The sequence below is a fragment of the Canis lupus genome, chromosome 19 (assembly GCF_048164855.1).
Source record: "Canis lupus baileyi chromosome 19, mCanLup2.hap1, whole genome shotgun sequence".
Taxonomy (NCBI): Eukaryota; Metazoa; Chordata; class Mammalia; order Carnivora; family Canidae; genus Canis; species Canis lupus.
The window spans coordinates 28,298,959-28,312,356 of NC_132856.1; the positions used below are offsets into that span (position 1 = coordinate 28,298,959).

At 39.3% G+C, this 13,398-nt stretch overlaps 1 protein-coding gene across 4 annotated transcripts in view; it reads left to right on the forward strand.

The window, feature by feature from the left end:
* Positions 1–13,398, forward strand: part of ADAMTS9 (ADAM metallopeptidase with thrombospondin type 1 motif 9) — a 160,440-nt gene that overhangs the window by 114,985 nt on the left and 32,057 nt on the right. For 2 of the 4 annotated variants that reach the window (XM_072785511.1, XM_072785512.1), the window contains 2 exons: positions 2,093–2,260; positions 8,948–9,121. In XM_072785511.1, coding sequence (XP_072641612.1) covers positions 2,093–2,260; positions 8,948–9,121 — 342 coding nt within the window. The remainder of the gene's footprint in view (positions 1–2,092; positions 2,261–8,947; positions 9,122–13,398) is intronic. The other 2 variants (XM_072785514.1, XM_072785513.1) reach the window with 2 other exon arrangements.

Genomic DNA, 13,398 nt, shown 5'->3' on the forward strand with positions numbered 1-13,398 from the left:
CACTGCAGCTTGCTTCCTTCAGAGCACTCATCTCTGTTACTAAGCATGCATTTATTTTTGTCAACACGTGGTTCTTGTTGGTCTCCCTCATTGGCCTGGAAGCTCCATGAGGGTGAGGTGCAGTCAACTTTGCTCATCACTATGTTCCCAGCCCTTTGCATAATTTTTGAAACTTAGTGGGCACTCAGATGTTTATTGAATAAACAAATGAATTCATCCCAGGTTCGAATTATGTTCCTTTGTTATTTGTCAGAGTTTCTAAATATTAAAATTAGTCACTAACAATAGAGATTATTTTGTATGAAGGTTATTAGACCACTCGTTTGTAGGACTATTTCTAGGACTTTCACTCTAAAAACCTGCCAGAATTATGTCCCAAGTCTTTATATATATGAAAGCACTGTAGGTTGAAAGATGGTTATTTATGTTTTGGTATGAATATTAAAATTGGCCTCCTTCCTTCTACACTGTGTAATCTATTAAGATTTCCAAAAAAAAAAAAAAAAAAGATTTCCAGTGCCTGGGTGGTGCCTGGTGGTACGGTCAGTTGAGTGTCCAATTCTTGGTTTTGAGTTAGGTTGCTATCTCAGGGTCATGAGATCGAGCCCTACGTCTGATTCCATGCTTGCGCAGAGTCTGCTTAAGGCTCTTTCTCCCTCTCCCTCTGCCCTCTGCCCCCCCCCAAGTAAATAAATAAATAAATCCTTGATAAAAATTTCCAGAATGACAACTCCAAATCATAATACTCTCATAAGAGAGAGCTCAAATGAAACCAACAATGTTTCCATTTCCTAAAGTAAAAGGTCACAGCCAAAACTATTAATACACATATTTCAAAATCATCTATTAGGCTACTACTGAAATTTTTGTAATGATTTGTATTTATTAGAGAAAGGTGTCTGGCACATTTATGAAAAACTTTGAACATGCTGGCTAACAGCAGTTAGATTAATATTCAGCTACATGTTTTACATGGCACCATTTATCTATGAGGCATAAAAGGGCACTTTGGTAATTTAAGTTAACAAAAATCACAAAGTTAGTGAGGGAAATAAGAAATATTGAATAGAAGGAAATGACACTTGAAATCTGTTTTCATTGCATTTTCACATTTTGCTCTTCATTCTTAAACTCATTTCCCTCTAAAAGTCAAGAACATTATATTGGGAAATAATGTGTCTTGAAAACCTGAGCCAGAAAGCTTATGATCCAAGTGGTAATGACTTCTGTAATCGCTAATGAGGCAAATGGACGTTGAATATCTCAGTGCACTCATTGGGGCCAGCCTCTTGCCTATTCCACAAGAAGCTGTCATATCAAATTTTTGTCCTGACTCCATGGGCACTTTGATTCCTAAACCTTTCTGAGAAACCTAATCTGAAATCAAAGTCAAGTTTCTTAGATGTGGTCAGACAAGGTCACATTTAAAACAGTTCAGTGAACTTGCAGATCAAAGTTGAAAGGTAATGCCTCCTTCCCCAAATTGGCACAGACTTACCTGCTAGCTTACCTTTCAGTTTCTAATGTGGCTTTTTCACCTCCTTCCCAACAGACTGGGAAAATGAGAGTTTATCCTCTGAAAAATGGTAGAAGAGTTCCTTTAAATCACTTAATTAGGCAATTGGACACACTTATATTTTGGAAATGTACCTTTATCCAAATCAGTGAATCACAAGGCATTTTGTTGAGGAAGTATCTTGATCTGAGATTGCATAAAGTGAGATGTGCAGTAGGAATCCATACGAATTCAGAGTAGGACTTAAAATCAGAATTTCATGATAATTTCTGGTTCATTGGCTTAATTTTTGGCCTAAATTGTCAGGATTGCTCACACTCTTGAAGGACCCAAAATAGTATGCAGGATTGCTGCTGTAATGCTACGGACATTTTTTTTTCCCCTAATCCTACCTTCTTGCCATGTGGAACCTTGAGATATTACCCAAAATGGCTCTGGAAAAGGGGGGACGGTGACTCGTATTAGATATAATCTTAACATCTCAAAAACTCGGGTTTTTATCAAACTCCGTGTGATGTGAAAAACAAACATCAAAAAACAAAACAACAACAACCTTGCCATTGCTTTATATTTCAGTGTTCTGTCTCTTGTGGTCGAGGGCATAAACAACGAAGTGTTTACTGCATGGCAAAAGATGGAAGCCATTTAGAAAGTGATTACTGTAAACACCTTGCTAAGCCAAATGGGCACAGAAAGTGCAGAGGAGGAAGATGCCCCAAATGGAAGGCTGGCGCCTGGAGTCAGGTGAGCAATGCTTCTCCTCTACGACTGCTTCCTTCTTAGCTTCTGCCACGTGGCTGACACCACTGTGTTGGTTGTGTTTCTCAGAGGGGTGCTTGGGGACGGGGAATGGAACGCTCTTTCTGTCAGCATACTTGTTAGCTGTGAGACCTTGGGCAAGTGGATTCAGCCCCAGGTGCCTTACCTAACACCTACAATAGGATGGTTGTGAGGATTAAGTTCTAAGTAGTGGTGGGTGTAGGTGTCAGACATCCAGCACAGAGTAGCCCTTCAATAAATACTTTGCTAATGGCATTTTTGGTATCATCCACCACTTAAAACACCACCAACTCAGATTGCAGTAGAAAGCTTGACTCTGATCACCTGGCAGGAATTGGGTCAAAATTGAGATTTGCGAAGAAAGGGCTGTCAGTATGATTAGTGGCTGCTTCTCTGCTCGTTTGCTTAGCTTGCTTACATCACAACAGAAGTAGGCGACAGAAGAAGTTCTCTCACATTTTCTATCTCTGTGACCTTGGGTGATCTGTTTAACCTTCCTGAGCCTACTTCATATAGCTCTTAGGAGGATTTAATGCAATAATGAATGCCGAGTACTTAGTTCAGAGGTCTTAAATCTAAGAGGCTCTCAAGAGGAATATTTTGTTTAGATGAGTGTGATATGTATATCGGATGGGAAAGGGGGGTAAGTTCCCAAGAAAGCAATCACAGACTCAACTAATTCTAAACATGTGGTAATCTGGTCCGGAGCTGGGTGAGTTTCCCTGTTGTGTTCAACAAGGAACTTCAGAAGCTTCTATTTACCTATAAACAATTGATGTGTGAACCAAAGTCTCTCGCACATAATCCTTGAAGCTGATCTCTTCACTCTGCACTTACACATTTTCTCAGCTTGGTTGAGGGTGCTTGCTTGAAAATAATAAGTTGCAGTTTCATCTATTCTGTATCTAATGCTGCTCTTCTGCTCTGTTGATTGACCTCTGTGAGCTTTTACTGAATCTGTGGTTCTCCTATGCAGTGGAGAATCATACAGATGCTCCTAAGCATCAATTGAAAGGTAGGTTCCAGGTTGGCAAGGTCTAGTTTTGGTTCTTTCAGAGCCTGGATCTTGATGCCTAGAGCCTCAAATAAGCCTTGGAAAGCTGTGTTAACATGGAGAGGAATTGGAGATTCTCCATTTCGACATAACTAATGAGAAATTCCTCCAGAAATGTGAATTTTTCTTAAATGCTCTGAGCTGACATCATTGTCCCACATGTCTCCCACCCCCTCATAGGCCACTTCACAGAAATATAAAACATGACCTGCATCATTCTGTAGCAGAGTAGCCTCATCCTTCTCAAGACCTCTCTCATTATGATCATGTGTGTTTGCATTGCTGTTTTAAATCAACAATCAAAGCATCAGTGCCAACCAGAGCTAGTTCCTCCTCTGGCTTCCCTAAGGGATCAGATTTCAAGGCAGCGTTTCATTTTGGTCATCCTTAATGGTTTGTCTAAGTGACTGCTGTCATCTGTAACTTCCAGCCCTTTTATTTGTGGAGCTATTCAATTCATGTAAAAGCCCGCAGCTAACATTATTGAAGATACTGCACTAATTAGCTTGTCCTCTTGTAGACTTTCATGCTCTGTTGCTTTTCTTTATGTTTCTTGGCCTCTACTTATCTATTTGCATCATGCCCTGAATATTAAGTTTAGAGCATGGAAATGATGCTCATTTTATAGGCCAATTTATTCAATATAGAGACGATTAAAAGAATCTTTCACTCTTTATTGGTAAACACAGAGTGAGTTTTAGTCCAGTATTCTGTGATCTTGTTGGGAAGTCTGAAATTGCTCACAAAGCTGGGATGATTAGGTTTGAACCCTGGGGTTGTTTTTTCTTTTTTTTAAAACATAAGGTAATAGGATTATCAGAATGCTGCCACAGAAAAGACTGCACCTGTTCGAAATGATTGCTTAGAACAGTCTAGTCACCTTTGTACAAAATGCAAGTAAACACAGTTATGTAATAGTCTGTGGCCAGCTTTGTAATGCCCTGATTTGATATGTAGAAATGAATTATAAAAGCAGGCACGACAAGGTGCTGCATAGGTAAAATCTGATTTATACAATTTAGAAGTATGCCTGGAAAAATCATCAAATGCAGTGGTTAATAAAGAAAGACGGTCTGCATGGTCAAAGATTATTGGCTTATTAACGATCCATTGGTAAACAGAAATATCCCTAAGGCAGTGAGATTGAAGCAAGAATAATGATTATCTATTTGCAACAATGTTTAGAAGATTTTATGTCTATCTGGTCCTTCTGCTGGTACTATATTCTGGTCATCTCGTGTTCAAGGTAGGAAGAGTTAGTGCTATTTCTCATCATGTTGAAATGTCTGATGACAATAGAACATAGAGAATATTGGAATTGGAAACTAGTATAGCTGTATTAATCTTCATAGTCTCGCCCTCAAAACTGATGCTTTGAGATTTAAAGTGGAATGTTTCATTTCTACATCTTTTGAAAATCTTGAATTTGTCAAGGAAATTTTTCCAATAAAAGGAAAGTTTATATTGGAAAACATCCTCAATAAAATTTTAAAGCATTTTTTCCTAGAAGTTCACATTCAATTTGTTTAGATGCTTCTGATCAAGGGATAAGGGATGCTCATGAAATTTTAAGACAAAAATCAGCATCAAGTTCTTGATTCAGTTTGATAAATGTGAAGGCTGTGTAGTCCCATGATAATAGAAACATTCCAGAGTAAAAATTGTTTAATCTATGCTTATAAAAAGGTTTTTTAAAAATGAAAATCAGAGGTAAAAAGCATAAATGATCAGATTAGAATAAAAGTAACATTTCATCATCACTCATCAATCATAAATTCACTCAGTCTATTCCTTTCTCAGTCCTGAGATGCTTGTCTGTCTTTTTCACACTTGAACCCCTCTGTTGCTCAGAATGAGTCTAACAACCAATGGAATGCCATGATTTAATTAAAATAGCCCCTTTTTTCTCAATGATACAAAATATAATGCTTTGTCTTGTAATCAATGGTGTCTTAGATTGAGGGAAATAATTAATTTTTGAAAGCTCTTCACTGCTAATGCCAAAATGGAATCTGGCAAATTGCATTATGAATGCACCAGCCATTTTTGGTTAGAATTTTTCTTGTAATTACAGCTTGGTTGCGGTGGCTGATTGTGAAATATTCTGCAAGTGTTCAATGCAGAAACATGGCAATGTGTAGCTTGTGTCCTTTGAGAAGTCAAGGAAACCACAGGCACATAGTCAGTGATGAGAAAGAAAGTCGCTTTAGTGCTTTGTGCTCTCCATTTTTTTGTTTGTATTTGAACTGTAAGCATTGATGTTGCATTGTTTGAATATAGGGTTCTCACCCACACTCTTGCTGACGTAGGACAAAACACTGCATCATATTAGCACCATATTTTCAAACTGGAAGCCAGATTCTAATCTACAATAGCCATGGTACATTGCCTAGGGAAGAATTCACTTTGACTGCTTTTTGGTTTGTTTTTACTGGAGTAGGAGCGATTTTCTCTGTTTTTTTGCATATTTGTGCAGGACCTCCCTAAAAGGTTTATTAGGAAGAATAAAAGATGTGTTCTATAAAATGCTTAGCATGCAGCTCAGCTCTCAACTAGATTCTGTACTCTTGGGACATTTGGCCATGTCTGGAGACAGTGCTGGTTGTCACAACATGGTGGAGGATGGGAAATACGACTGGCATCTACTGAGTAGAGTCCAGGGAAGCCACTAAACTTCATACCGCAGATACAGGACAGCTCCAAGTAATAATTAATTAGGTTGAGAAACCCTAGTACAGAGAAGCCTGCCACATAGGAAGTGATTAGTAAAAGGTTGCTATTATTATTGGGACTGTCATTATCTATTAAAGTTGTTTCATATGGTTACTTTTCAAGCCAGTCCCTCCTCTAAATAACATCACCACCATAATTTTAACATTAGGACTGGAGAAAAGTGTGTAAAATACTTTCCGGTGTTCAAGTATATATTATGATTCTCCACACATGGAAAGTTGCAAAGAGATTCTTTTTGTCTGTGGAAATCAGCATTGAGCTCCTCCTGGAAGTTGGTGAGTTCTGCATGCTAGCATTGCACAGTAGCGAGGAAAGAGATGAAACGTAGCTTCCAACTCAGTAGTTCAGAGCTAAAAACATCTCCTTTCAAACCTGCACATTCCATGTTGGAATGACGGCAAGGGGGAACACATTAATAGAGACGGCTCAACCTCTTTACCTTGCAGATGTGCTGCATCGAACCAGAAGCATTAAGCACACATGTATACACACCACCACCCTCACCACCTCCTGGGGCATGCGAGGTCTTCCTGATGCTGTTTTATTCATGGGGTTTCCCTCCACATCTCTAAGACTTTGCCAAGCGAGTGTGGCTGGCTCTGTATGAAAACTGTCGCCTCCCTGGAACCAGCACAGGAAGACAGTTGAACACTGAACACGTGCAGCGCACTTGATTGTGAACAAAGATGACCGTAGATGCGGTATTCAGAAAGGCAGCGCTCATACCTTACGTGCATTTAAGTCCCATCAAAACTTGTTTCCTTTCCAAGCTGCCTTTGACCTTATAAAAATCAGAAGCCACCATGGCATATTCCATCATTGAGCCTTCCTGTGTCTTTATTTGCCTTTTTGAGAAATTATTGAACACTGGAGGGAGCGATGTTTGGTTAATGTTGGATACTTGTGGCTCTTAATACCTTACCTTCTTTGAATCCTAAGTAATTTACTCAATAACAAGAGTATCAAAAAGAGGTTTCATTTACTTAGAGATTGCATAGTAGACATTCTGAACCTCTTAATGTTTGTTCCTTTAGGTTATAAAAACATTATGAGATTTTGAATATGTATCAGCCCTGGGCCGTGCTCAGACTTGTTTACATAATTATTCTTAGTCTTTCTTTGCATTTCCATTTCGATACACTGTTCTGGGAATGTGCTCTTTTATATGGAAGATCCCACATTCAAATAGCCAAAAAGTTTTTTGGTTGTCATTGTTTGTGGTCAGTGATGATGGTGTTGGAACCTTTCTATCATTCATGCAGTGACTCCCCCAAGTTAAAATTCACTCATTTCCAGAGTAATCAATGGGAAATATTATACATGTAGCTCCCATGAGCATTAAATAGTCATTCTCTATAGACAAGGCCATGACTTGTCTTCAGGAGCCCTCCTGTTCCACCCAGGACATAATGACTTTAAAAGTCTGGTTTCTTCTGGGTCACAAACTCATTCAATCCAATTACTACAATTAAACCCAAACAATAGTAGCTATGTTGCCTCAAAATATTTCCTTCTCATCAGCTAGCTTTGATGTGAACGTTCAAGCTCCTGCCTGGCACAGACTCATCTGAAATGATATGATTTACCAAGCAGCCCTCTAAATAGTATCAACTATTTTCTTAAAATCTGAAATGCAAATAAAATTAATATTCAGCAGAATCCATTGGATGTGCTTTTCGCTAGTAAATTCCCATTAACCTCAGAGCGAGATGAATCCTGCGGCAGGTTAATTGGACAAGAATACTTTTCCAATTGAAAAGATTGTGATTCTATTCTTGAAGACTTCCTCTCAGAAATATGGCTGTTATGTATGTTAAAGTTGTTTTCTCAACGGCAGACAAATTAATGGAGGCTGAGCTATTGCAAAAACTTGGTAACAATTTTTAATAGCTCAATGTAATAATATGCTGTTCTTTCCAAGCAAATGTTGCCTGTAGTTTCTAACTGTCAAAACCTTAATAAAGACAATAATTCTTGGCCTGCCCATAAGTGAGATTATGAAACCCAGCAATGAAGAAACCATCAAAAAATTAATTTAAAGGAAAGTTAATTGCAGATTTAATATGGTGTTTTGCAACTTGGTCAACAAAATGTTTTAGCCTGATTAACAGTATTTTTCAAGGACTGGAAACACGACGCCTGCCCGAGGAAATGGTTTTTCCTTGTCAGCGTTTATTCTCCATGTATTCATCTGAAGTTGTAAATAGGCACTAATACTTCTGTGAATTCAGTAGTTTAAAAAAATATATTTTCCTCTATCTCCAGGAATAGGAGCAAGGGAAGGAAGAGATGGAAAAAATAATTCTGCTTATAAGGCCCTAAAAGCTCTAGTGATTTACTCTCCTTGAGTTATACTTTTAATCTGCCAAGAAATTCTTCTTGTACAGCAGCTCTGTGTCTCCAATTTTTAAGAACCTCTAGTCCTCTGGGATAGAAATCATTTGGGGGTTTTCATTTCACATGGCAGCACTATTTATTTCTAGGTTGTATTAAATGTTTCATAATGATCTGTCCCAGCCTCTTCAATCTCCAAGAGTTTGGGTAACTTCAGAGATTCCCCACGACTGGAATATTTGTCTCACTCACAAGCATTGATAGGCAGTAAGTTTGCAGATTTAAAACATTATCTCAGGTCCCTTTCATTGGAAATTAGAAAGCTTTGTAATAGTGGTGAAAATCATTGGATTAGGAGTGCATTCCCCATGACTGTGACCCTCTCCGCCCCTGCCACACACACATACACACACACACACACACACACACACACGCATACATGCACACACATACACACACACACACACAAACACACACACCCTCCCCACCAAATGACCCAAAGCTCCCACTTACAGAGTCTTTCTTCTCAGTGCTCTGTGTCCTGCGGCCAAGGCACACGGCGGAGAAACGTGGGCTGTCAGATGGGAGCACACAAAATAGCCAGAGAGTCCGAGTGCAACCCGTACACCAGACCGGAGTCGGAACGCGTCTGCCAAGCCCCACCGTGTCCTCTCTATGCTTGGAGGGCAGAGGAATGGCAAGAAGTAAGTAGAGCCATGAAGTGGGCACCTGCCAGGCATTTCGCTCAACCCCCTTGCAGTCATCACATCCGTTACCCTGAAATGACTTCAAGCACGGTGACAAGGCTGGCTCTTTCCCAGAAGGTTTGCTGTCAGACAGCAAGCAGTTCACTCCGACCAGGGTGGGGGAGCTCCTCCTTTTTATGCAGTTCCTACGTCTGTGTTCCTGAATGTTCCAAGTCTGGCTGCCTCCAGAAGAACGGTATCAGGCCGTGGGCCAAATGCATACAGCTATCTTTCATGAAAGGAGGGGAAATAGAAGAAATATTTTTAAATATATATATATCCAAAGCCGGTCATTCTGTATTAGTTCAGACAGCCGCAAGGCAGAGTCCAGGTAGGACCTACTCTGTGTTTGTCTCCTTTTGTGACTTTGGCTGTCAAGTAGAAGACAGGGACTCTTTTGAAGCCCTGATTAATTAAGTGAAGCATTTCCAACATTTAAAAAAAATAAAGATGGAATCTGAAAAACAGCTCAGTTGGTGCAGAAATAGATAGACTTGTTTTTCTTCCTCTCCAAGTTAATGTTTAGTTAAAGAAAACACTGTGTGTCCTGGGAGAAAAGTCTGGCCAGGAAAGGTAAGGAGGAAAGAACCTCTAGTTCCAGAACAGAATACATTGTAGAAAGGGGGGAAAGAGTATAAGAAAGCAAAACTGTGTCCACTGACATTAGAATGAAATAAAAAGTACATGTTGTAAACGGTTTAGAGATATGAATAATAAGGCAGGAATTTTCCACCAGGAATGGTTTTTAAAACAGGGCTGAACAGTGCATGGCACTGGGCTCGGTGTTTTATGTTCATCACCTCAATTAATCCTTTGAAGCACTAGGGAAAGTGGTTATCACTATCGTCATCCCATTTCACAGTCAAGGAAACTGAGTTCTGAGAGCCAATGTCATCTTGTCCAAGTGTCACATGCCCAGCAAGTAGAAGGAGCAAAAGTTGACCCTAAATTTGAACCATTCCAAGATACTACCACTGCATTAAAAAAAAAAAGTACACAAGTGCTCATAGCAATACCACCTTATTTTTTTCCTTATTTTTTATTGAGATATAATTGTTATATAATATTGTATTTATTTTAGATGAAAATATGGTGATTTGATATATGTATATATTATAAAATAATTACCACAGTAAGTTATTGTTTAAAATAACTTATATTATGTTAACATCAATCACCTCACATAGTTACAGCTTTTTTTTTCTAGTGTGAGAACTTTTAAGATCTATTCTCATGACAGCTTTCACATTATACTCCCCAAGCTATATATTCTATCCCTGTGACTTATTTCTCTTATAACTAGAAGTTTGTATCTTTTGACCACCTTCACCTAATCACCTAACCCCGACCCATCACCTCTGGCAACCACCGATCTGTTCTCTATATATATGTTTGATTTTTTTAAGATTCCATATATAATGAAATCATAGAATATTTGTCTTTCTTTGTCTGAATGATTTATCATTCAGCAAAAGCCCTCAAGATCCATCCACATTGTCACAGATGGCAGGATTTCCTTCCTTTTATGGCTATTAAATTCCATTTTTTATATATACTTTTTTTAATTCATTCACCCATCAAAGGATACTTCAGTTGCTTCCATGTCTTGATTATTGTAAATAATGCTGCAGTGAACATGGGGGGGGGGGGGAGGAGACATCTTTTCAAGTTAGTGATTTTACTTCTTCCAGATAAATACCCAGAAGTGGAATGGCAAGATCATATGGTAGTTCTGTTTTTGATTTTTCGAGGAATCTCCATACTGTTCTCCATAGTGGCTGTACCGATTTACATTCACACCCACAGTATGCAGGGGTTCCCTTTTCTCCAGACCCTCACCAACATTTGCTATTTTTTCACTGATAGCTGTTTTAGCAGGTGTGCAGTGGTATCTCATTGTGATTTTGATGTGTATTTCCCTGGTGATTATCAATGGTGAGCACCTTTTTCTCTATCTGTTGGCCACTTGTATGTCTTCTTTTGAGAAATGTCTGTTCAGGTCCTTTGCCCATTTCTAATTTGATATAGCCCCACTTGTTTTACTTTTGCTTTTGATGCCTTTACTCTTGGTGTCACAATCAATACAATTATAAACAAGACTGATGTCAAAGATCTTACCCCCTATATTTTCTTCTAGGAGTTGAATGTTTTCAGATCTTTCAGGTTCAGGTCTTTGATCCACTGTGAGTTAATTTCTGTGTGTGGTGTAAGGTAGGAGTCCAGCTTCATTCTTTTGCATGTGACTGTCCATTTTCCCCAACACTATGGAAGAGACTAGCTTTTCCCTCATTGTATATTCTTTCCTCCTTTGTCGTAAATTAATTAACCATATCTGTGTGACTTTGTTTCCAAACTCTATTCTGTTTCATTGATCTATGATCTTGTGTCCTTTTTTATGTCAGTGCCATTCTGTTTTAATTACTACGATTCCGTAATATGGTCTGAAATCAGGGAGTGTGATGCCTGAGCTTTGTTCTTCTTTCTCAAGATTGCTTTAGCTATTCTGGGTCTTTTGTGGTTCCATACAAATTGTAGGATTGTTCCTTCTATTTCTGTGAAAAATGTCTTTGGAATTTTGATAGGGTTTGCGTTAAATCTGTAGGTTGCTTTGGGTGATGTGGACATTTTCACAATACTAATTCTTTAGCCCATGAGAACAGAATATCTTTTCATTTATTTGCATCATTTTCACTTTCTTTTATCAGTCTTAGAGCTTTCAATGTTCAGGTCTTACACCTCCTTGGTTTAATTTACCCATAGGTGTTTTATGCTTTTTGATGCAGTTTTGAATGGGATTGTTTTCTTAGAACCACAGAAGGCGATCAGCCTTCTGGCCCTGTCTTTCACCCTCCAGGTGGATTGGATCCACTGTTTACAGTCATCTCTTTTCTTTAGGACTCTCATTCCCTCTGCCTACTCACATTTTTTTGCTTGTTTTCTTTCTATACATTTTTTTTTTTTTTGCTTCCACCATGCAGTGGTGGGGAGGAATGGCTAAAGTAGTTAAATTTCAAATTAATTGCACTTGAGCCACACAAGTTATTGGGAATGCCAGAGGCTTGATTTTTCTGATCCTTGGGCTTGTCACGTGTAGAATGGCAATGATAATAATAACGATGCAGAGCTGTCCTGAGACATTTAGAGACGATAGTGTGGTTTGGGGATTGATAATATTAGACATGGGAGGAAGAAAAGACTCCCTGACCTCTGCCCCCCTCAGTGATACCTCTTGATTCTCTTTGTAGTCTTGTTTCTGACCTACCACTGCCTGCTTTCCCCCTCTCCCTCTTCATCTTGTGCCAAACTCAACCCTGTGTAACTCTTCCAAGGAACAGAAAGTAAGAGAGTGTTCTGAAATGAATCTAAGCTGACTGCTCATGCTTTAGCCAACTTTTGAAAATGCTAGAGCCAATCAGGGAAATGCCAGCCCCATTTACAATTCCTTCTGAATTCCAAAGAGTGGAGACCTTGCCAAATCTGCACGGAGGAGGTCGCTTCTCTGATCTTACAAAATATGCCTAGAAATGTACATCTTTGCATGCGCTATGCAGATGGATTTTTGAAAATCCTTGCTCAAATGTTGCTATCAAGCTCCATAAGAGCAGAACACCTAAAGGGGTAACCTGACCTGTGGCCATATTTAAAAGTTAGAGGTTAACCATTTTCACAAAGACAAAAAAATCTTTAGGCAATGAGTAGATTTCTCATAGTTACCCTCCTGCAACCATGCTTTCTCACCTGCCTGCAGCCCAAGTGCAAAGTTTGAGAAAGGTGGGCCTGGGTGATAAGAGAGGATAGAGCACTAAGGGATGCCCTCACTTGACCCTGGATTGGTGGCTGGAGGAGGGACAAGACCCAACAAAAAGCCTTTGTTCCTTCTCAGCAGAGCATGCTGGTGGCCCTTGTAGAATGTCCTCAGAGCAACAAGACTCAAGAGTGTTGATAGCAGCCGGGCAATCACCTTAGCAGGGTCAGATCCCTGGTCCTGATTGCCTGTAGGCAGTTCTTATTTATGCCTAGTAAAGACCTGGTATAATTGTTCATTGTCCCTAATTTCATGATCAAAGGTATCCTTGTTAAACAGCAAATTGGGTAGAATAGCACCCTTCAGATCCTCCTGGATCACAGTGCTCACCCTCCTCTCTTCTTACCACCCCTGCACCCACCCACTCACTCTGCTATCATCTTCCTGAGACCCACTTTGCACAGACATGCATCTTGACTTTCTTCCCTTC